Raw genomic sequence first — 25,658 nt, 5'->3', positions numbered from 1 at the left:
TGGTAGTCAAGCAGGTCTCATCGGTTTGATCTTATGGGTTTACCATGTGATCTATGATGACGTGATCTATGTATGTGTGCCATTGTTAAAATGGAAATAAGACTTCACAAGACTTAAATTAAACCATTTGATTCATATGGATTCGTTTTACTGTATGATACCTTTAAAACCTTTTTAGACCTTCTACACTTTAGTTACCTAGACAGAAATCTTACAGGTTTCATTACGATATCTTAATTTGTGTTTTGAAGGTCAACCAAAGTCTCATGGGTTTGAAATGGCTTGAGGGTGCATGAATGATGGTATAATTCAGGTTTTTGGGTGAACTATCCACTCAAGACTCTAAAGCTGTTGTTCAAAGCTGTTGTCAAAATACTTCAAACGCACATCTGAGACAGCACAGGTTGAGCAACATTGAGCAAACTGGTGTGTAGAAGTTTGAGTTGAATACATGCACGAAGAACATTTGTTTGCACAAACTATTTTTTACACATTTAGCGTGGTTGGTGAGAGTGTGTGTGTGTGTGTGTGTGCGTGCTCGTTTTGGCAAGACCTCTGATCCGCTGCTGCACAGCTGTGGCATGAAAGATGTCTAACATTCCAGTGGACGCTTCCAGAAATGCGACAGCAGCCTGTATTGTTCCCACATCCATGAACACACAATCTTCAGCCTGTGTGCTTTATTCTGTGCCTGTACTTATAGAAAACAGTGTTGTCGTCGGTTCATTAGTAAGGTTTTCGATGTTCATGTACGTTTACATTTAACATTTAGAAACACTAATTCAATTGTTCAAATGGGGGCTGGGTTATAAACCTGTAAAGTGCCGTATCATATGAATATTTTTGACCTATATGATATTATTTACATATTGACTATTTATGAATACTTATAAAGCACATTTAGCAAAATGAATAACTACTGTTAAAATGCATCAAATTAGGAGTTTATTAAGGCAGAAGCCATAGTTAATAGTTTGTTAATAGCTAGATTATAACAACGTTTTTTTTTTTCAGAGGCACCAACTAAATATTAGGGTTATAAAAATCATTAGTATCATATGAATTGCCTTTATTTTTTTTTTGTGGAAATCATGCAACATGGATACCTCCAAAAGATAAACATTGATGTATCCAAAAAATATCAAAGGAGGTATTTAAAAAGTCATCAATCGCTCAGTGATGTCAGCTTATCCGCAAGCAGTACAGGCATGACCAAACACATACATTCTTAGAGCACAGCCATGTATTGCTTGTATATTTTGTTGACACTTTTCTCTGTCAGTGGACTGATCTTCTCAAGGCCTCAAACAGTCTCTTCTTCAAGTCACAACACAACCGCTGCTGGCACAACAAAAGAAACCTGATGAGAAATTAAATCGAAAGAATTAAAAGTACAGCAGCCAAGACCGGCAGGGTTTTTGCATTCTGTACATCATGAAAGCAAATCAGAGAAAGGAACATTTTGTTATTTTATTTTGTTGTGTACGTAATAGATTTCCTGAACAGGTGATAGATTTGATGTATAGTAGCCCAGGGGTTTTTAACCTTGTACCCCCCAAGTTTAATTTCACTGGTTTAACATGTTTACCAAATTTCATTTAATCAATGTTAATCTGGATATTGTATACATACGTATTAGGTCTGAGTAATATATATATATATATATATATATATATATATATATATATATATATATATATATATATATATATATGTAATATGTAAATCTAGTTGGTAAAGCCGGTTCTTTGATTAGCGGTAAATCTCCCTCACCTATTTTCAAATGGAGAGGCAGTTAATACACAGAGCTGTAGATCAACGGCACGTTACCTCCCAATGAATCAACCACGAAACTGAACCCGATATAACGTAGCTTGTCAGTGATCAATGGCTTTACTTCCATTAGATGCTCATGAACATATCAATCGCTATATATCGCCCGGGCCTACGTAAGCATATATGTCCATCTTTGAGTTATTTCAAGAAATGATGTCAGATATTAAGTTTTTCTTGCTGTTGTGAAATACGCCTTTTAAGACTGTACCTGATGGAATAAAAGGTGTTTCTCTGAAGATGTTTGAATACATTTTTTCCCTAATAGGTAAAAAGATATAGAAAGGGTCAAGGGTGTGAGGATTGGCTGGTTAGCATGAGTGATAACCATAATGGGGCTGTGATAGACTGACAGTGATGTTGTAGAGGTGTTTGGGCCTGCCCAGCATTAGTATCTTTTTTATGAATGGGAATAGCGAACACCTGTACCACCACGTACCCATTTAGTTGTGCCAGGTGACTTGGAATGAGAGCTCTGTTGTTTTGCTTGTCTATGTTGAAGATTGCGAGCCGTCCAAATGTTCTAAACAGAACGTCTGTTTTTTTTTTCAGGCTGCCGTGAATGGTGACATGTCTGTAGGAGAGGGATTGTCAGAAAACGACAGCGGTCTGGAAATAACCAATGAGAACAGCCCATTGACTGCGGCAGAGCCACCTTCACCTTTCTGCCCCAAACAGAACGGAGGCGCAGCCTCTCCCGCAGGTTTTAATATATATATGTTATAATTTGATAATCACTTGTTTTCAGCCTGTTTTATAAGAAATTTATATTTAGATTTTTATTATATTTTTATTTAGATTTTATAAGCAGGTAGGCCTAGGGTGAATTATTATGCAGGAAGTGTCTGAATTTTCTTTTATTCCTCCAGATGAGGGCGAAAACAGCATCAGAAGAAAGAGATCTCGTAAGCGCTCTGAGACAGAGGAAGACAGCGCCTGGGATTCCTCCTACAGTGAGGTACGAATTGATTTACTTCACATCTGACCTTATCACACACTGACAGAACGGTTCATTTTGCTGCCGTTTCCAAATGGGTCAAAACGCAATTGTTTTACTACAGGAAATATATACATTTTTTTTAATCACTGGCAGTATTTTTTAAATAATTGAGGAGAAAGCATAACATAGTTAGTGGTGTAATCAAATATGCAACCAGTCATTCACCACGATTCATGTTCATAAACAAACATCATGACATGAAAACACAAAGAAACTTGAGGTCGTGGTCTTTTGTGGTCCTCGGTGCATTTTTAGCATTATAAAATAAGGCGTGCAGAAGATTACATGTCTAAGATCACATGCTTCCCCTTTAAACAAACACTCTGCCATACACATGCGCATTAACTGCAAACTGAGTGCATGTGCATGCATGTCTATGTGTGTGTTGTTGTGATACATATCTGTACCATCAACACATTTCACCCTTCAAGGTGATAAGAGCTACTCGTTCTCTACTGTAAAGACTCCTTACAATCAGATAAATCATGATAAGCAGAATTTAATATTTTATATCTGTTCTGTAGTGTTTATGCTTGTCTTCAGTTTTACTCTGTATTGACAAAACTCGTGCATCCATTCTTGTCTTTAAAAGTGTAAATATGCAGCAAGCAACATTTTAAATTAAATTTAGAAAGTAAGCAATCGTAGGAAATACAATATAAGTTTACAATACAATACACGCTTATTTGTATAGCACATTTAAAAACAGCTGGTGTTAACCAAAGTGGAGGCAGACAGGCAATAAAACAAGGCGCTCAAACACTAGAGAAACAATACAAATATGAGCATAAAGTAAAAAAGGCTGGAGTCAAAAATATCAGTGCCGGTGAGAATCATGGCATATTGAAAGCCAGAGAAAAAGTACGTTTTCAAAGCAGAATTCAAAGTTGACAAAGATTGGGCAGATCTAATGTAGACCGGAAGGCTCATCTATAACTTAGGACAGATGACCGCAAATAATGATAACCCCTGTTTTTAAGCCTAGTTCTAGGAACATGCAGTAATTCAGAGTCCCTAGATCTAAGTAATCTAGACTCTGGAGGGGGTGGACAGTTTGGACAGGTACTGTGGCGCTTGCTTCCTCAAAGACTTAAATACAAATAGCAAGATTTTGAAATCAATTCTATATTGTACAAAGAATTACAATAATCAAGTCTGGAGGTTACAAACGCATGCGTGCCAAAGATCTTACCAGGCTTAACCTTAAATAACTACTTTCAATTAATGTAAACTATAATATAATATAATATAAATCACACCCATAGTTATTTTGTTTTGTTTTCATCCCCCATGTGCTCTGTGTGACCCAAGCCTTTTCTCAATATGCGTTCTTGCCTGTACTTGTGGATTTGTGAAACGTCATCAGTAGTCGCCCAAGTATTGTTCCTATTCAAAGTTCACATCTAGGCAAGTACAGTTAAAATCCCCGGATGTGTTCTTGCTCTGCCTCTTTTATCAAGGATGCATCAAGTGGAGACTTGTGCGAACTTGAAGAAAATGCCTATTTGAAAATGTACAATATATACAATTTTTAATATTTGTTTAGTAATCGTAATACAGCGCATGGCTTTGTCAACGTTACATACATTTGACTCAATTGTTTGCTTTTGCGTTTATTTCTTAATACATAAGTTTCTTATACTTTATACTTATACTATATGTCGGTTGTAGTTCATTAAGACTGACATTTAACAAAAAAGGCAGTCATATTTCTTTTATTTTTATTATTTTATTACAGCCACACATACTTTATATGTGCACATATTACCTAAACCACATGATGATATTTTCGATTTTTTAAATGTTTTATATTTTAAAGAAAAGAAAAAGGCATTGGTGTTTAAGAAGCCTTGTCTCAAGGAAGGAGATGTTATAATGATGAAAGGTAGCCAAGCAAAGTAAAACCGGTGGCCTATGGCTATGCCTATGGCTGTCATTACTAAAACGTTACATAGCAAAATGGCCTTGTGAGGAAAGTGGAATTGAAGCTGATTAGAGAGGGCATGCAGAAAACCTTAAGTTGTTTTGCTGTACTCCATTTTAGTAGACTTAAGGTTAAAGTGGTCGGAAGCCCCAGGCTGGTAGTGTGTTGGACTTCAAATTTCAACTTTTGCTTGACTCTTATGTTATTTCATTTTGGGTTTTAAACTGAACGCCCTTCTAGTCCACTGTCTTCCTATTTTAAGAGGAAGCAGGCCATATTAGTGTTCACTGCAAGGAGCCATGTGCTTCCCAACATCCAAGTCCATTGGACCTTTCACAGCCTTTAGAGATGTAAAGTCTGTAAGTGTATGATCATGATGTGAAGTTGTAATCTTTATTTGCAATGAGTGTGTTATAGTTGTCCAAAATAGTTGCGTAGTGTTTAGTTGCTTTATAATTCAGTATGTTTGGTATTTTCAGTTTGTTGATATATAACTTTATTGCATTGTTGTTGTTGTTGTTTTTCCTTCTTCATTTGGTGTTGCTTTTCCTTTTTTGTGTATATTCTTTTCATTGTAGTGTCACGCTTGTCACGATTAAAATTCAAAAATTGAATCTTTGTGGAATTATAATGAAAGTGCTTAACAGCTGGATAGCTAGATTATGAAACACCCAGTGAGGTCGGTGACAGATTATTATTTATTATATATAATATATATTATCTATATATTCTAGAGGCCAGTGACAGTTATAATATGCAAAAACTACTTGCACAGTGTGATATATTTCATGCAGCTGTGTGATAACGTCATCCCACACGTTTTCAAGGATTTGTAAATCCAGAGAAATTGTGATTTTAATATGGTTGCGTGATTATTTGAATGCAATTGTCATGTGCATGTAGTCAGTAAAGCTGGTTCTGTGATCAGTAGTATATCTCAATCACACGCTTTCAGATGGAGCAGCATTTATTACACAGAATCGTAGTTCACAAACTACACAAAACTTTGTTCATAATTGCGGACAATTCATTGACACACAATAATGAAGATATTATTCTGCTATATCATTCTCCTCAGTAAACTACTGCTCTGTGTAGTAAATACTGAAAGCACATGAAAATACAACATTTAATAACATGCTTTTATTCCAAACAATCAAGTGTTTAAAATAAAGTCTTCTGTGAAATGACTTAAACACTTAAAAACAGAATAATCGCAAGGCTTGCGATATTTCATAGTACTCTAAGCTGTGATAAAATATATAAAAATTTGTTTATTATCATTGCATTATTATATAGTTTACTATAATAATAAAAAAATAATATATATATATATATATATATATATATATATATATGTGTGTGTGTGTGTGTGTGTGTGTGTGTGTGTGTGTGTGTGTGTGTGTGTATATATATATATATATATATATATATATATATATGTGTGTGTTAATTGACATCAGTTATTAGTTATTAAAAAAAATAAACCACTCTACACTGTAGTGACAGTCACCATTGAAAAACTAAAAGTCAAACCACTAGTTATTATTTGCTCTCCTTATGCATCCGCTTACTGTCATGGCATTATGGTTTCAGGAAAAGACTGAAGTTGGGTCTGGTTGTGAGACAGGTCTGCGGCAAAGGCCTCGTCCAAGGACTATTTTTCAGGCAGGACTGACAGCTCTCAGTAAACCCCGCAACAGAGAGAGGGGACATAGCAAACAGGATCACAACAACCTGGTAAAAGCTCACATTCACACACACAAAGCCTTTTTATTCTTTCAGTGAATTTCTGTCCCTCAGACACACTGAAATCAAGGCCGGCATACAGAGATCACCCTCGCGGCAGATTAAAGCTGTCATGCCACTGTCAGCGCCTCACACTTAACTCAACACCTTTAAGTCGAGCTGTCAATCATGTTGTCAGACATCTGAAGTTGCCTGTACCTCAGCCAATCAAAACAGTGGTCCTGGAAATTCAAGTAGGGAAAATCTGCCCCTCCTTCCTCCTTTTTCCATAGTTGTTTTGTCTATGTTGTGGCGAGAAGACAGACAGACAAACACATTATGGTTTGGAGAGAATTTTAAATATATTAAAAAATGTTAAATATACACAGAAGCGTATGTGACTGGGCAATTTGTCTGAGTTAGATTAGTTAGATTGTAATGTTTCGCCATGTTTTTGTTTTTTAGAAATCTAAAAATTGCGATTTTGAATAGAAATATTGCCAAGTATTAGAATTAATGAGAACAGTTAAGAAAAAAGACCCAACCACATGTGTTAGCAGATTAAGCTTGTGTTGACAAAGATGTGACGCGGGCAGTGGAATAGGAAAAAACTGGCAAGAAGATGGCAGTGAACTTCTTTAAGTTGAGCGCTACGCTTTTAGAAGGCCATTTCATGCAAGAGACGTGAGCACAAAATGTCCATGTTTACATGAAAAATACAATGGGAAAGCAGCATAATCAAATAAAACGTGTAACTACTATATGTCCAAAATTTCATGATTGTGTGAAACATGTTAAGTTACTGTTAGTATGACGAGCATTTAAGATTATGCAAAATAAGCAAGGTAACATGCAGTGCAGCTTATAACTTTAATTATAAATTCCATGTATGTCTTAAGTTGCAGGGGTATATTTGTAGCAATAGCCAAATATATATTATATGGGCCAAAATTATTGCTTTTTCTTTAATGCCAAGAGTCATTAAGATTATTAAAATTAAGTTCAATGTAAATAAAATAAAATTATGTTCAATGAAGATATTTTGTAAATTTTACTGTACCATAAATATAGTAGAACATTTTTTTGATTGCAAACAGCTGGAATTAAAGCAAAACAACAGAGAATAGAATAGCAAAGTAGTACTTAGATGCCATTTTTTAATTACATTATTATTCTTACATTTAATCAAATCTCAAGTTAGTAAAAGTGGTTCTTGTTTTATTAATAAAGACCCTATAAACCAGCATGACAGAGATTACATGATTAGTTTGTTACTAGTTTGTACTATAATAGTTCACAAAAAGGCAAAAACAAGCCATGACAAACCAAAACAAGGGTTCCACCATGTTCCACAGTGCAACTATATTAGGTTAAATTCAACTCACGCTGTATTGATATCACAGTGGCATGAAGTCACTTTTCTCACAGTTTGAACATAAAAAAACACATAAAATGCATTGACAGAAATGTAGCTGAGTGTAGCGGCAGCTAGAGCAGCTGCAAGAGTATTTGCCCGCTGGAATTGTATTGCAACTTTTAATGTAACTTTTAGTTTGTTTATTATTTTTGATGTGTTTTGTTTTTTATAATGCTTTATTTTGCACTTTGTTTGGGGTTGTTTTGTTTACTTTTTATTAATGTATTTATGTTTTTATTTTATTTTTTGTTTGTTTATGTTTGGGGGTTGTTTTGTTATTTTTTGTGATTTTTGTTTTTTTTTGTGTGTGTTTGTTTTTTGTTTTGGGTTTTTTTTACATTTTCCCCCATATACTTTTAGTGCAATTAAAAACTAATTATTTGTAACTAAATTTGTAACTATTTAGATTTTTGTGGTTGTGTTTTTTGTTTTGTGGTTTATTTCGCTTAGCTGTGCTTAGACTTGTAATTGTGTGTGTTTGTAGGTTCCTAGTGTCCCTGAGGGTCCCGCACTAGAACTCATGGAACAGGACTCTAAGGACTCTGCACAGAGCAGCGCCACATCCATCTCGACAACTGACACAGTCAGCCAACCTGAGTACAAGGTACCGGGACATCTCACACACACACAAACAAACCTATTCATCTATCCTGGCATGTCCCGTTCCTTTTTATGTTCATTCACAAACAACACATGGGTATCTATATTTGTCCACCTGCCTTTGACATGTAACTGTAGCCTCACAGTATGACTCTGTTTGAATGAAAAGATAACAGGCTGTGTTCTCACGGTGTATCCTCTCCTTTGCGTGTCACTAAGCCAAGCAGCTGCGCGTTTAGAGAACACTTATGACCAAGACAAAGAGACCGTGAAGGTCTTGAATGGGGGTTTTGTGGGTTGTAGCGTCTGGGTAAGTCACTGTTGACCACAGACTCATTAGTACTCGCACAGGTGAGGAAACAACAGGGCTGTTGAAATTGAGAGACATGCTCAGACAAGCGCAGTGTCAGGGGTTTCACTTGTGTCTCAGTCCGGCTCTCTGAGTGCTACAGAGCATGTGATTGTCCTTTTTTGTCTAACTGGATTAAAGAAGTCATGTTAATAGTCCATCCTATTTAAAAGGCTAGTTCACTCATAAATTAAAATTTAAAATTAAAACCTGAATGATTTTGGCTCCCACAAAAGAAATGATTTAGCAGAACGTCCAGGCTGAAACGGAACAAAAAGAACAGAAAACGGACCACAAAACTAGTAATGAAGAAGGGAAATTTTCAGATAGCTATGTGTAATGAACAGAAATTCATGAAAAATATGAAGTCATGGCGTGTCTCATTTACATTTCTGCTCCTCAGGATAATAAAGGCTTTGGTATCGGAGAGTTAGTATGGGGCAAGATAAAGGGCTTTTCTTGGTGGCCAGGGATGGTGGTGACCTGGAGAGCAACAGGGAAGAGGCAGGCCTCCCATGGCATGCGCTGGCTACAGTGGTTTGGCGATGGAAAATTCTCAGAGGTAACAAACAAAACAGAGTTGTCAGAATACAACATATACAGAACACCACAGTAGTTAATAATATCAGCAGTACAATTTCAGTATCATTTTACAAGCCAAAATGCCATTAAATGCCATAGTACTTTTTTAATATTGAAGGGATACTTTACCCCAAAATCATTTTTGGAACACAAATGAAGATATGTTTGATTAAATCTGAGCGACAGCATAGACAGCAATGTAACTGACATGTTCAAGGCCCAAAAAACATAGTGTGGACGTCATTAAAAGTCCATGTGACATCAGTGGTTTAACCATATTTTTTCAAAGCTACAAGAATACTTTATGTATGCAATGAAAACATACTTAATAAGCAATTTTTCTACAAGTGACCATCTTTTGCCATTATGGAGAGTACCATGACGCGTGCACGTTTTTTTCAGGATATACGTTCTCAAGCCATCCCTAATGTTTATCTTGACTTTTTTTTATCTTGTTTAAGTTATTATTTGATCCTGAGGTACAAATCAAAATTGCCTGAAATGTACAGTTTCCCTCTGTAGCTGATTAGTTAAATGCAATAAATTCATTAACAAATTATCCGCAGAATTGCTTATTATTATAATTAGATATAAAATTTTATTTAACATGAAGTCATATTTTCTGTAGTTGCACATTGTATGTTGTTTGTATACCATGTAAATTGTAAACACAGTCAACCACCAGATATCATTTTTGATATAGGTTAGCAAAATAAAACAAACTGTGACATATTAACCCTCCCCCCAAAACACTTTGACCTGACCATGTTTTGCTGAAGTTTTTTTTTTTAATTGCTAATGTTACTGAACAAATAAACAAAGTTGCTTGGTAGTTGGTTGACCTAAATTTGAACCCTAATTCATTTGTGAGACAGTCCAACAGAAGCATGGCACATTTCTCTTCACATTTCATTACCAGTTTCTAATCTATAACAGATAATGTGCGAAAAGTTGTAGGTGTCTGAATAAATGTTGGTTTGACTATGTATACATACTTATATATATATGTGTATGTATGTGTATATACATATATATATATAGAGAGAGAGAGAGAGAGAGAGAAAAAAAAATATAGAATTTTCTGACAACATGTATTAATTACAAGACCATGTTTTGAATTTCAAGCATTTTTGACTTGAACCCTGGTTACTTTCTGACCTTGGTGTTATGTTTATCTTGCAGGTGTCTGCTGACAAACTTGACTCCATCACAGCCTTCCCAAAGTTTTTCAACCAGTCATCCTACACCAAGCTGGCCTCTTACCGTAGAGCGATCTTCCAGGCCCTGGAGGTGAGAACAGAGATCAGTCTGTGTTCATTGTTTTCTAACACTTAAAGACAATCGCTGCCTATGGGCAGTTAGACACCACAATGCGGTTTACAACATCTTTAGTATATTTAATAGAGGATAATTATACAAATTTGCACCTGCTGTACCGAGCTTGGAGCATGGGCTTCACTTGTACATTCTGAGGTGTTTTTGTGTGAGATAAATGGGAAACTGGGCAAACACTCATCTGGAAAGTCTGGAATTCCCCAGAGGTTCCTTAATTATCTCTCCGTGAATCGTACCTCCTAACAAACTTAACAAAAGCATCCAAGTCCAGACATGCACTAGAACAACAGGACTGGCTGCACTTCACTTTCTCTCTCTCTCTCTCTCTCTCTCTCTCTCTACCTGTTGTTGAACCCCCCTGCTTCTCAGTCTATACAGCATGATTAATATCTGCGATTTGTCACCATTTCCACAAAGAGGATAGTCTTACTCAGCGTATGTTTTTTTTAGACACAGTACACATAGTTGAGTTAATTTCACTTGAGGCTCACCTGGAAGGATTCTGTTTTCTTACACTTACTCTGACATGCTGCTGTTGGTGTGTCTTCAGGTGGCTAGTATACGAGCGGAGAAGACTTTCCCTCCATGTGAGTCTGACAGTCTGGAAGAACAGATAAAGCCCATGCTTGACTGGGCTCATAACGGCTTTCTGCCTAAAGGTCAGGAGGGCCTGAAACCCAGAGAAAACACAGGTGAGCACACCTCATATGACTCACTCCACATCCTTTGTTAAAAAAAAGAAAAAAATACTTGAGTAAAAAGGTAGTACTTGGGGTCAAATGTAACACATTCAAAAACTTATGACAATATTCACATATAAGGCAATTCTGGCTGATAACAGTTTAGTCAATAAATATTTTTGCTGGCCAATAGCTTATAGATGGGCAATATTAAAATTCTGTACTGTTTTATAATAAAACTAAAGACTAAAACCAGAAATTAATTTAGACATCAAAGCATAATCGTGTACTGTATGAAATTGCCTAATTATTTTAAGATTTTTAAAAACTGAATATTTTAAATGGCAAAAAATGAATGCTATTCTAATATTGGCAAGCAACCAGTGAAGTATTAATGTATATCGTGCCTTGAGGTGAGTTAGTTAAAGCAGAAATGGATTCGAAACATTAGGTTAGTTCTGAGAAAAGCTGTAGCATCAGACACTGCTTGGTTTAGCACAAATGCTCTTTTGTGGTCACTGAACGCACAAACTATCCCAAATAAAAGACAAAATACCAAAATAAACCGGTAACATGAACCAACATGACACGTGAACAGACAAACCCATAAAAAAACACTTAAAACGGTTTGGTTTCTGCTGGCAGAATCTCAAGCGTTGCCAACTTGAAGTGTTAGTAACAGGAAAGTAATGCAACTCGTTGGTCAAGTTTTTCTCCAATTATCAAAGTGGGAATGTTATGAATTCATTTGTAGTCTCACTGATGAGCTCCAAGACTGTGGCCTATTCTTCTAAAGAGAACATTCAACAGCTTTATTCAAATAATTGAGTTTTTTTTGTGTGTGTAAAATATTTGTGTTTTCAACTTCAGGTGAATGTTAGACGATTATAAAGGTAGATAAATTGTGAAATTATATTCCATATCCATTAAAACATTTCAAAACAATGGGGTTACTTGAATCCTAAGACAGTTTATATAATGTTTGATTAATATAAATAAAACAGCTAAATGATTATTTAAAGAGGAAATTACAGAGAATGTGTGGAACCTTGTGAAGAGGGTGTTTAAATTCTGTGGAACTCTGTGGCTGTCAAATTTTTGTGGTATTGCCTGAGGCACTAGGGTTCAGCCAAATATTGGCAGCTTATTCTCTCACACTCACCGACTGATGTATGTCAGATCATACACCCAGTCCAACATATTTAAATGTCTGTACCTTGAGCTTTGAGAAATCAAAACTAAGCACTTATGCGTATTTCCTGAATGTTTCTGGGAGAAATGTAGTTCTCAGCTTCTAATAAATTTGTAGAACATTATCCCTGGTAAAACACAGTGAGTAATAGATCAGTTCAGTGCCTCTTCCACATGCGTAAACCCTGCCAAATGCATTCATACAGGCAGTCATTGTGTTTGTTTTTTAAACAGTTTATATGACAGTGAAATTTGTGCTACTGAGGAGAAGTACTTTTCGATAAAGAATCTTAATTAGGGGAAACCTCATACTTATTGACAAGATATTAACTTGAGGCAGTTTTCACAAGCGGAGCTAGCGCAGACATTTGTTGGCCAGGTTTAGGGTGTTTCATCTCATTTAAACAAGTCAGGCCCTTAAGTGACATTCTAAAACTTTCTGGTTGAAACGTATCTATCAGCTATTTTATTTTTGAAAATCGTGCCAAGAGTAAGTGCTTACATATAGTCGATACTTAAAAAACCTAAGGGCATTAAGAGATGTTTTAGTTTAGCAACAAGAAACTGAAAATAATCACTGCGGATGAGCAAGCAGAAATGCTTGTCTCTGGTGGTGTGGTCTTACAGTGGTATCATAAAAAGGAAATAGCATATCTAATTACTTTACAACTTCATAGATCCCTGGCTTTTTCCCACAGTGATTACATATGTGCCTTGTCTAACAGCTGCCTGTCTGCTTGTTCGTGGCTGTTTTTCTATTGGATAGTTTCTTGATTTCAGGCTCATAATTTTCCACAAAATCAGAAGAATTTTTAATTTTTTTTACAGTTTGTAATTGTTAACGGAATAAAATAATTAATCATTTTAATAATATATATATATATATATATATATATATATATAATAGTAACATTAATCATTTTAAAATTACAGTACAGAAATAGACACAATGCAATACATCATAATGTTTTCTTCATGTAATATACATATATATATATATATATAGAGAGAGAGAGAGAGAGAGAGAGAGAGAGAGAGAGAGAGAATAAGCGTTTAAAGGTCACTGTAATCAGTAAAGTAAATGTTTTCTCATTTATTTTATGTAGTAACGCTATAGGAATTAGCCAGCTGCTGAAGTAGTTTTTACAATACAGTTGCTTTATGATCTAAATGCTTGATCTATAAAATATAAATGTTATTATTTACAGTCTATGTGTGAGCATGGTTGATTGTAACAGTGGGTAATATAATTCTTCTTGTGTCTCTTCCAGCTGAGTATTGTGTTTTTCCCCTGGCCTCAGAGAGCTCAGCGCTGCTGGACTCCAGCCCTCCGGAGTTCCCCCCCTCTGCCAAGAGAGCTCGGCTCAGCCTCTGTAAGGCCAAACCTGGCACAGAGGACGTCTACAGCAGAGGTTAGAGCTCACACATGTGCGATTATTTATGTTTATGTGTGACTGCTGCATGCCAAATGTGATGGTAAAGAATTATTTTACTCAAAAATTAACATTTTTAGTTGCTTTTGAACTCTATGAGCATTTTTTATTCTGCAATTCTGAGCAATTAATTCACCCTTACAAACCTTTTCAGACAATATTTGCAAAATGCTGAAATTAAAAAGTACCAGACCTTTTTGAGCTTTAATTTTTATAATGTGTTCCTTATGACTGGCAATTCCTGTGCTTTTCAGAACAAATGGTCCATGAAGTTTTGAAGAATCACAGAAGTATAGAAGGTATTGCATTCACCCATTAAAAAACACATTAGGAGCCATTCACACAGAACTTTGCCATAACATTCACTGTAATCCTCTGCCTTCTACTGATATATATATATACAGTTGCACTCAAAATTATTCATACCCTTGGTAAATCTGATCAAAGAAGGCTGTGAAAATAAGTCTGCATTGTTTATCCATTTAATCTTTCATTCAGAAATAAAAAAAAATTCTAACTTTTAATTGTTGAAGTAAAATAAAAGTGAAAGTTGGGAAATCACATTAAGAATTTTTTCCTGAAGTATATTCTCATTCATATTTGCATTTCTAGCAAACCAGGTTGACTAGGAATGTGAAATTGTCCAGCTTTGGTTTCCTGTTTCACAGGAGCATAAATATGAAGAACACAAAGGCCAAATTCAATTAATCATTGATCACAAGGATAAAAACCAAAGAATATATTTCTGATGTGCAGCAAAAGATTGAGAGACTTAACAAACTTACAAAGTGGCTTTAAGAAAATAGCTAAAGCATTAAAAATCCCCATCCCGCAATAATTAAGCGATTCGAATCAACTAAACATATAAATCTGTCTGCCAGAGGACGTGTGTCTGTATCGTCCTAATGCATGGTGAGAGTTTGACTCTCCAAGGACTACAGCTGGAAAACGGTAGAGATTAGTTGAGGGATCAGAAAACCTAAAAAAAAATATCAAACATCACCACATGTTATTTGGGAGGGTTTCAAGAACAATTCTGCCAGCTCATCCAAAAACAACTCCAGCATATTCAGTTAATCGGACACGACTGGACATTCAAATAGCACTGGCTTCTCTGTTACATGAAACAAAAGAGCTTTTTAGCAGCAAACACTCAAGATGGGTTTGGTGAACACAGGGATAAAAAAGTAACCCAAGTGTACAGTGAAATGTACTGCTTTTGTGTTAATGTTGTGGGCCTGCTTTTTTCTGCTGGAGGTCCTGGACGTCTTTTTTAGATACATCATGGATCTGGATGGCATCATAGATTAAATTAAATACCAACATATGAAATAATTAAAAACTGACTCTCCATGCTAGGAATATTATAATGGGTCATGATTGGACAAACATTAAAAAACAAAACAAAAATGTGTCCCTAACAAAACCAAGCTTTTGCCATGGCTGTCCTAGTCCTCTGACCTGAACCCGGTAGAAAATATAGAGTGGGTTGAACTGAAGAAGAGAAGAAGCATCAACATGGAGTTGTGAATCTGAAGGGTGTGGGATGAATGAAGGATGTCTTAGGTGTTCTTCAAACCTATCAGGCAGTATAGGTGAAGATTTATAGCTGTTATATTGGCAAAATGAGGTTGGAAAAAGTACTGAATAAAAATGTATAATTAATTGTGTATTAGAAAGACATTTATTTCATAATGGGATTTCTCTCCCATTATAAATTCTTCTTTAATAAAAATTATTTTTGTAAGTTTTTTTTTTAAATAAAGCATCAAAAGGATTAACCATACAGATTAATTTTCAAAGCTGCCTTTAAACATATATACCAAGGGTATGAATAATTTTGAACAACACATGTATATATGCCCATAAAAATCTAAAAAAGAGGATTTTTTTATTCAGAATTGTTTTTTTTTTAATGATTATCAGTCAATATTTGATCTAAGATTTTTCACACTTATTTCTTCATTTACATTTTACATTCATATTACCTTTGCATTTATGTAATTGTATATGCAGTTTTTTTATTTATACAAAATAGATAAGAATTCTAAGAATCAGCTACTTCTCAGTTACCATCCAAAACATGAAAATAATTACCATAACTGGTAATGTGAGATAGCTAATACTTTTAACATTCATTATAATGCCTTACAAATGCCATAATACTGGCTTCATAGAAAGTGTAAACAATACGTTATGGGGTTTTTTTCTCATTAGTTTATTATTTTTGTAGCCAATTCTTATGGATGGTTGCAAGAATAAGTTACGCTTGTATTTTGATTCAAATATCTGTCAACATGCTTGATTTTCTCGTGTTTCAGAGTTCTGCCTCTCTTGTGGAAAGACGAGAGTGGCGACCTTCCACCCGCTGTTTGAAGGAGGCCTTTGCCTAACATGCAAGGTAAGAGCTGACCTTATCCTCAGCGTTCTCAAAACACAACACAACACAACACAACTCGAGAATCTGGGAACGTGGTTCTCCAACACGTGCTGACATGATTGCTCATAAAAGTGTCAAACAACAGCACTCGATCCTTACACCTGGACACCAGTATTGTATCTATTGATTACCTTAAGGGGACAAAGGAAGTGCCATGCATGTATAAATTTCACCATAGATCATTTCCACCATTGCTGCGTTATCCTGTTACACTCTGTTTGCAGCAACACGATACACTGCTTCAGGATTCTGGTTTGTAGGACACTTAGCTATGCAAGTCATTAACACGTGTTTTTAATTTGTGGACGTGTCAGGATGTTTATTTGGAAATCTCCTACATGTACGATGACGATGGCTACCAGTCGTACTGCACCGTGTGCTGTGGCGGCAGAGAGGTGCTGCTCTGTGGAAATGCCAACTGCTGCAGGTGCGAAACCCGAATGCATGCTTCTCACAAACTCGTTCTTGTCCTACAATCTCGCATTCAATCTCGCATTTCATTTCACTAGCGTCTTGGCATTTCGTCACACTTCACTTCCATAACCGCCCAAACCAACCCCCCCTCACTCTCCTCCATGGTGTCTGAGCCGTTCAGATATTTCTCTTCCTCAGTGCTGACATATTGGCTTTCTTTAAAGGAAAACGATTGTGTAATTTATTTCACATTAGTCACAAACGGCTGCCAATCTGCCAATACTTAGACTATTTAGAATAGCAGCATTATCAAATTTCCCCTTTAGTTATTTCAATGGAGTTTGGGGGATTTTTTGTCAGTTTTGATGAATCTATTAAACTGGTTACACCAATAATAAAATTTCAAGCAGTTTCATGTGTAAAACAATGCAGTATTATTCTAACTGCATTTTTCACACATAATGTAGTTATAGGAAGAGTTTATATATTCACTCTTTATTTGGACTATCAAAATTAACATCAAATAATCATACACTGTCATTCAAATGTTTACTGATTTTGTTTTTCCTTTTTGATTAAAAATGGTCAAATATTCAAAAGATTTTAACTAATGGATTTTTTTGCTATTTTGATGTATTTTACAACATATTTTAAAGCAATGCTATTTTTTAGCAGTTAAAAACATTTCTAAGGAAATTGGACACGGGAACAGGATCAAGAAGCATGATTAACTGTGCCTCTTTTTAATCTGTAAAGGGTACATTTATTTACATGCACTCGGAAAACCAAAACTGACTTATATTAATGAAAGCAACCTTTTTTTTTTTTTTAGAGTTGTTGTTTTAATAGTTTCACCTCATAGCGTCACCTTACATCAATCTCAAAACTCCCACCTTTAACAAGATCCGTTTCGTTTGTCTTTTTAAAGGCTGTCTTTGATCAGTGTCTCTGCTCGCAGGTGTTTCTGTGTGGACTGTCTGGATATATTAGTGGGAGCAGGAGCGGCTAACAGTGCTCGTGATCTGGACCCATGGCGCTGCTACATGTGTCAGCCCCTACAGCAGTACGGCGTGTTAAAGAAACGCCACGACTGGAGCCTGAAACTACAGGAGTTCTTCGTCAATGACAATGGACAGGAGTTTGTGAGTCTCAAGTTAATCTTTGCACAGAGAGATACTCTGTTTGCAAACTAGTTTTTCAGTTATACATAGTTTGAGCTTTCGTTTTCTTTCAGGAAAGCCCAAAGATTTACCCTGCGGTCCCAGCAGAGCAGAGACGTCCAATCAGAGTCCTTTCGCTGTTTGACGGCATTGCCACAGGTATAATACGTGACTTCATAATATATGATAGGATATAAAATAGAACAATGCTCATTCATAAAGTTTATAAAAATGGCCAATGAGTTTCTCACAAATTATAAGACTTTTCTGGGTCTATAAATAATACTTTAATAGACTAGCTAAAGGGGGTGATTTCAAATAATATATATTCTGTTATAGGCATTTTTGTTTTTACTTTTTTCAATTATTTTTGAGGGCTCATCTTCAAAGAAGTTTTCTAATGCCCCCTAGTGGGCCCCAGACCCTCATTGCAAACAAAATTATTTAACTATGTACCCTATTGTATATATATATATATATATATATATATATATATATATATATATATATATATATATATATATATATATATATATATATATATATATATATATATATATATATATATATATATATATATATATGTGTGTGTGTGTGTGTTGTCAGCATTCATGTGTTAATTCATGCAATTAATTTGTCCATTTTAACAGCATTGAATATATTTAAAGGAGCACTCCACTTTTTTTGAAAAATAGGCTCTCTCCCAGAGTTAATAAGTTGAGCCAAAATTTGTTGCCATGACATGAAAAATTACGTTTCAGTCTCATAACATTGGTTAAAGGAACTTTTATCAACATTTATAAAATACCAAGTTTTGTGCAAGTCTGTAAAGGGAAAAGCACCTGGTAAAACTCGCCTTTGGTAATTTAACTAACCACTAAAAAAATATTGTTTGTACGTTATTATATTACATTTAATTATTGCATTATAGAGAATACAGAGAACAAAGTGACAGCACATGTGTGGTGTGTGTGTATATATATATATATATATATATATATATATATATATATATATATATATATATATATATAGGGCGTATAGTGATTTTGAATGATAAGTTTTATTATTTTTTTATCGTAATTTAGGTTATCTGGTGCTTAGAGACTTGGGCTTTAAGGTTGATGTGTACATCGCGTCAGAAGTATGTGAGGACTCCATTTCAGTGGGAGTTGTCCGGCATGAAGGAAAAATTCAGTATGTGCACGACGTTCGCAATATCACCAGAAAAAATGTAAGTTACCAGTTCATCTCTGAATTATTTCAGCAATTTGAGCTCTTTCTTTTATTCTTTTTTGTTTTGGAACTCAACAAAACCCTTTTCGGTGCCACTCTCTATTTGATGTTTTCACTGAAGACTATTTAATGATTGTTCAGGTCCGTGAGGTCAGTTTTACTGCTGGTTTTGCATAATCAGGGTTTATATTAACTAAGACGCGGGCCTCAATTCTCTGTTCCCTCATCTGTTTAATTTGATAAAAGACTGATTGGCGCCGTCACCTCACCGGCCACACACACACACACCTGGCCCCAAAGTTGTTTGTTTAGTAGTGTGTTGCTTGTCCCAACAGCGCTTGATAAGGCTAATGGCCTCACCTGAGTCTGGCCTTTGTCGTCGTACCTCCAAGTTTCTGTTTGGCTTCCATTATCTCTCCAGCTTACATTCAAACGCTCAGGCACACACAGGGAGCAGCAAGTTGTCTTAAGCCTTAGTGACGGAACACAAAAGCGCTTTCTCCCTTTCTAAATCCCCTCTCCTCATCTCATCCATTCACCACCTCACCCTCCCATTCAATCACTCATTCACTCACCCATTGTTGTTGCCAAGCTGGATTGGGCGGGAGCGCAGAGAGGGACGCATGAAAGGACTCTTGTCGTGGAAGAAAAGAGAGAAGGGATATATTGGAGGGGTTTTTTGGGGCCCTGGGTTGGGTTATTTATGAAACGCTGAAAGGCCTGAAAAGAGTCCAGCTGCAGACACGTTCTCACACTGGCACACGCAGATGCGGCGAGGGTAAAGATGTACACAGGCCATTCCCACAGGTGTCTGAAGCATGAGCTTTCCTTCAGCAGAACATCTGGAAAGTCTAATTAACTGCCGCCGCTGATCTCAGTGACTGGTAATTACACCAAATTACATAGATCTGGTCTGGGAATTACCTTATCAGCTCAAGGGACAGTATCAGACAGAAAAGGTTGCACTTCATTTTGGAACTTAAATGTTTTCAGAGAAGCAGAAATTGAAAATAGTTGCATTCTGAAAGTTAAAATACCATTAATTGTTAATAACTTGCAAACCATTAAACAAACGCACGTGAGCTGCAGGGTTGTTAATGGATGGTATATGGTCATGCTGAACACACCAGCCTGCATTTCTCTGCATTTCTTTCTTTTTTACATAATTCCTGGTGAAACTAGATTACCTACGATACTGTGAAAAAATGTCCTCCAATCACATCACAGAATGTTCATGTATGTGTGTTTGTTAAGATCTTTAATCCATTTCATTCCAAGGTATGTCATTAGCAATGTTTTATGGGATCATAAGTACACAAGTTATTAAGTACAAGGTCTCGAACCCTTGTGTTTTTGATTTTCAAATACATTTTTGCTTCAAATAAAAGGTTTGTAATGTGATTCTTCTAGCAGATGCTTTGTTTGGTTCATGACTTGTAACTTTTTAATGAATACCTATGGGGAAACTAAACCCCTTCCAAATACTTCCATGCAGCTGAAAAAGTGGGTGGTAACTGGAAACAAGTAAGGGGTTTTGGCGAGGTGTGTGGTGTAGCTGTGCTAACTAACACTAGATGATGCTGTTGTGTCGCTCAGATTGCTGAATGGGGGCCGTTTGACTTGGTGATTGGTGGAAGTCCCTGCAATGACCTTTCAATTGTCAACCCTGCCAGGAAGGGCCTGTACGGTAAGACATTATAACTCTTATGAATCTTATTAAAGCAATCTTTCATTCTCCTACACAAACCCCCTGTAGATTATATCATTTGTTATAATTACATGCTGTTTCAAACACGTGAATTATTATGGTGATGCATTTACAATCTGCTCTGTGGCAGAGTGTTTTTATAATACAACTTTTTATTTAGAGTTATCTATCGATCCATCCAAAATTACTTATCAGACATGAATAATTGCTCACTAGCTTTGTAGCTTCTTAAATGGATTTATACCATGCCACATTTTAGCTTTGCTTTTAATTACCAAGACAGTAAGTAAGGCTTTAAGTGCAGTGGTTCTCAGCCACTAGAGGGCCTCTGTAAACTTTAAAGGGGCCACAAGATGAATTAAAATACTTTAAGGTAATATGAATTATTAATATATTAACTTAATTGAGTTACTCTTTTTTTCTCAATTCATTATTTTCCCACCTTTTCATTGAAATTTCTAACATCACAAAATGCATTGTAATAAATCAGCATTCCTGCTTTATGCTAATAAAAAAACAAAGAAGGAAATGTCTTGAGGAAATGTCTTGAGTTTTGAGTCAAAAACGTTGCAAACCACTGCTTGACAATATATATATTTATATTAAATACAAATACAAAATTATAGATTTAGCTTTTTTTACATTTTACAAATTGTATATTGGGCCATTTATCTATTTTACATGGATATTTTCATTTTTCATGCCATGTCTTTATATTGAATTACATTTGTAATATTGAACGTATCTAAATGCCACAGTCACCCAGAATACCCTAGCAACCACATAGCAAGATTCTAACAATTAGTCCTTTAGCAACCACTCAGAATATTAAAAATATGCACTTTTCTTTTTGTGTTTAGAGGGGACTGGACGTCTGTTTTTTGAGTTCTACCGCCTCTTGAGTGAAGCAAAACCGAAGGAAGGGGAAGACCGGCCTTTCTTCTGGATGTTTGAGAATGTGGTGGCCATGAGCGTCAATGATAAGAGAGACATCTCACGATTCCTGGAGGTCTGAAGACCTTCATCGGTGCTTGCTCTTGTTAGAAACAGATAGATCTGGCCATTTTTGATTTCAATGTGTTTTTGCATCTCTCTAGTGCAATCCAGTGATGATTGACGCCATTGAGGTATCAGCCGCACACAGGGCACGTTATTTCTGGGGAAACCTGCCAGGAATGAAGAGGTATTTGCCTCATTTATCTCATCTTCCCCAGTTACTCTTAAATAATCTCCAGGCAGACACCATCTCTAAACCTTTTTAGCCAGCACCAAAATGAAAACATGGTATATCTACTTTGAAATGAATCCATTTTCTTTCAGACCGCTGTGTGCGTCCGGGATGGATAAATTAGAGCTTCAGGACTGTTTGGAACATGGCCGTGTTGCCAAGGTAAGTTATGTGTAAAGGCGACAGGTCTTTATCGATTTCCTCATATTTATTAGGTTCATGACCTTGAGCAGGCTGTACCAGGAGAAATACTTTAAATCGAACTCTGTGTCTTTAGTTTGGTAAGGTACGCACCATCACTACACGCTCCAACTCCATCAAACAGGGCAAAGACCAACACTTCCCTGTCATGATGAACGGCAAAGAGGACATCCTGTGGTGCACTGAGCTCGAGAGGTGAGTTCGCAGCAACTGATGGAGTTCTTGATGATATTGTGTGATGATTTCAAAACCCATTTGAAAACTTTTTTTAACAGCTACATTTAGTGATTCTAAAATGTAAAAGTTAAAGTTATAGACTTTATTTGTCTAAAGTTATTTGTGTTAAAAACACACAAGTCATGAAAATCTGCAGCGGTTATTTCTATGATTTAGGTTTCAGTTCAAGTTGGACAAAGGTTTTTAAAAATGTATTTATTTATGATTTAACGCTATAAAGTTGTTTCCATTAATTTTGATATCAAGAAAGTTTTTTACCAATCAGATTTGGCTTTTAAAAGTCAAAGTGAATTTCAAATTCATTATAAAAAAAAAATTCAGTCAGAAATTGCATTTTAGTATTATTACGCTAACAATAATTAATAGATTAATAAAAATGCATCACAAACCAAAAATCTCACCAAACTCTCCAATTCTTTCCTCCACAGGATTTTTGGCTTTCCTGTCCACTACACTGATGTGTCCAACATGGGCCGTGGCGCCAGGCAGAAGCTACTGGGAAGGTCTTGGAGTGTTCCTGTAATCCGGCACCTGTTCGCCCCACTGAAAGACTACTTTGCCTGTGAATAACACATGTAGTCCGTGATCCGTCAGTCCAAAGTCACACAACAAACATCGTAAAGTACAAAACCAAATGTCCTCAATAGATAGCTCTTGGAGACTAGCTAACCTCCACATTTACGAAACGGTTTCAGCTTTGACAAGTTGAGATGTTGAGCTGACTTGAGGACGTGGGTAGTCTTGACCAAACTTAAGGTAGACGCTGTGTTGTGATGCTTAGAGCGTCGCTTAGTAAAAACACAGTTAGCTTTTGTACTAGCCTTTTTTTTTTTTTTTCCCCAATCGATGTGCCTTGAAACTGTCAGGGTTCGTCTCGACGCATGCAGGGAGATTTTATCCTTTATCATCACGAGAAAAACAAAACAAAACATTGTCCGTGTTGACTTAAATTTTTACTTTTTATTTTTTAAGCTCAAACGTTTTATCTGGCTAATGAATGTACAAATTTTATTATGTAAAAGAATCAGAATACTTGCATGTGACGCATTTCCATGGTATTGTTGGTGTGAGAAAAATACTTGAAATCTATCAATGCAAACGTACAAACACCAAGCTGTGAGCCCTTAGAAAAAGCATTTCAAAAAATTGATTCCCCGTTCGCGTTTCATACAGCCTTCGTTCCCTCTTTAACATTGCACAGTTACAGTTTATCCAGAAGGTGTGTTTATTAGCAGACATCGAGGGCATTAGCCTGCTAGGCTAAGTAATTTGTCAAATAATTACTCAAGATAGAGATCAGTGTACTGTATTTTAATCTTGAAATTAATGTTTACAAACTTTAACACATTTCAACATGTTTTTAAAGCTTTCTTATTATTCCTTGAATTTTATTTTAGAGTGACCTCTGTGATGAGGGATCCGTGTAGATGTAAAATGTTAGCTCTACGTGGGTTTCTCTCAGATAGATGCTTTCATTTGTTGTTTTATGCTTACCGTTGCTACACACAATAACAGAAACGCATTATATCCCGCGCATTGTAGCTTAAAGAGATGCCTCATCTGTCTAAAACACTTCGTGTGTGGTGCCTTTTGAAGACAACAGATACAGCCTGCCGTACGGGGGGTCGTGAAGAAACGTTCTGCTTTTGTTTGATAGACCTAATGCTGTAACACAAGCCGTTTTATATGTCTAATTGTATGCTTAATGTAAACTACTGTCCAAACTTAAAGCTTGAAGACCATAAAGGAACTTTAATACTTCATGAGACATGGAACAGAATTATCGTTGGATACCGCATGTAAATTACACTCATTTGTCCTGTAAACATCTTGACAGGCAAAAATGTATGTAAAACAGTTCTTACTGTCATTTTATTTTCTTAAAGGTTTTTTTTTTTTTACTGTAGCGTAAACAATTTTGATATCATAGCCTTAATATTTTGCTTAGTAGATCTTTAAATTTGATATAAAAAGCTGTCTTTTTACTTGTTTGGTAACATAATGAACATGTTAATCTATACCTTTGAACATTAACAGTGCTTTTATACAGTCCATTTATATTTACTTTATTTTTATACTTTTTTCTTAGTGTGTTTTTTTTTGTATACAGTTTATTTTTCTTCTGGGACTTATGGTATAAAACTCAAACAGTAACCAAAAAAAAAAAAAAAAAAAAAAGTGTTAGTATCCTGAGCAAAACCAATAAAGACAGACTCCAAAGCGGTTTGAGTTTGTGTTTTTTTTTTGCTTTTAATTGTTTGATTATGACTGGGGTCATACGAAACAAATTATTTTTCCATATATATATATATATATATATATATATATATATATATATATATTTGTGTGCACTGTGTATATTATGTACATATAAATACAAACATATGCATGTATACATTTAAGAATAATATGCTTCATATATTAACCAAATACCTATTTTGGATGCAGTTAATCTTTTGACACTAGATATAATCACAGCTTGTATTTTAAAATGGACTAAATTCACCTTTTTCAGATTCATTTAAATGTCTTTACATGGGGAAAAATAGTCCAAATTAATGCTTTTAATACAGTTAAAAAGACTATGTTTTTTATTAGGCATTGGGCTCTTTTAAAAAAACAAAAAAAAGACCCCATGCATGCCCTTTTGTAAAATTAATCATATAAATGAACATATTTACCAATGTATTAGTCTATGTAGAAGTTGTAACAAACATTTTGCATTTTTGTTTTCAGGTAGGCTACAGTTTTTAAAAGTTCTATTCCAGATCAGTGGTTCTCATTTCCATGCAGTCCTCGGGACCCACTGCTCTGCACTCTCTGTACAGAACGTCTGCTTTATTTCATGCACTCCATGAACTCAACTGAGTGTGAAGCGAAGCATACAAAACGTGCAGAGAGCTGAACCACAGGTCAACATTAGCCACTGAATTTTCATTGACACTTTTTCTAAATGATTTGT

General features: G+C 35.6%; 1 protein-coding gene across 2 annotated transcripts in view; it reads left to right on the top strand.

The window, feature by feature from the left end:
* Window positions 1-24,914, top strand: part of dnmt3bb.1 (DNA (cytosine-5-)-methyltransferase 3 beta, duplicate b.1) — a 34,948-nt gene extending 10,034 nt beyond the window's left edge. The window contains exons 3-22 of one of the 2 annotated variants that reach the window (XM_043224779.1): window positions 2,386-2,536; window positions 2,703-2,791; window positions 6,354-6,497; window positions 8,387-8,506; window positions 9,255-9,413; window positions 10,616-10,723; window positions 11,319-11,460; window positions 13,911-14,051; window positions 14,327-14,371; window positions 16,394-16,473; window positions 16,827-16,939; window positions 17,885-18,068; window positions 18,161-18,245; window positions 19,175-19,320; window positions 20,919-21,009; window positions 21,891-22,039; window positions 22,128-22,213; window positions 22,351-22,420; window positions 22,536-22,654; window positions 23,125-24,914. In XM_043224779.1, coding sequence (XP_043080714.1) covers window positions 2,386-2,536; window positions 2,703-2,791; window positions 6,354-6,497; window positions 8,387-8,506; window positions 9,255-9,413; window positions 10,616-10,723; window positions 11,319-11,460; window positions 13,911-14,051; window positions 14,327-14,371; window positions 16,394-16,473; window positions 16,827-16,939; window positions 17,885-18,068; window positions 18,161-18,245; window positions 19,175-19,320; window positions 20,919-21,009; window positions 21,891-22,039; window positions 22,128-22,213; window positions 22,351-22,420; window positions 22,536-22,654; window positions 23,125-23,266 — 2,364 coding nt within the window. In that variant the 3' untranslated portion in view covers window positions 23,267-24,914. The remainder of the gene's footprint in view (window positions 1-2,385; window positions 2,537-2,702; window positions 2,792-6,353; window positions 6,498-8,386; window positions 8,507-9,254; window positions 9,414-10,615; window positions 10,724-11,318; window positions 11,461-13,910; window positions 14,052-14,326; window positions 14,372-16,393; window positions 16,474-16,826; window positions 16,940-17,884; window positions 18,069-18,160; window positions 18,246-19,174; window positions 19,321-20,918; window positions 21,010-21,890; window positions 22,040-22,127; window positions 22,214-22,350; window positions 22,421-22,535; window positions 22,655-23,124) is intronic. The other variant, XM_043224780.1, reaches the window with a different exon arrangement.
* Window positions 24,915-25,658: the final 744 nt, after the last annotated feature.

This window comes from Puntigrus tetrazona, chromosome 23 (assembly GCF_018831695.1).
Source record: "Puntigrus tetrazona isolate hp1 chromosome 23, ASM1883169v1, whole genome shotgun sequence".
Classification (NCBI taxonomy): domain Eukaryota; kingdom Metazoa; phylum Chordata; class Actinopteri; order Cypriniformes; family Cyprinidae; genus Puntigrus; species Puntigrus tetrazona.
The sequence above is the reverse complement of the archived record's forward strand: the minus strand, read 5'-3'. Positions and strand labels throughout refer to the sequence as shown.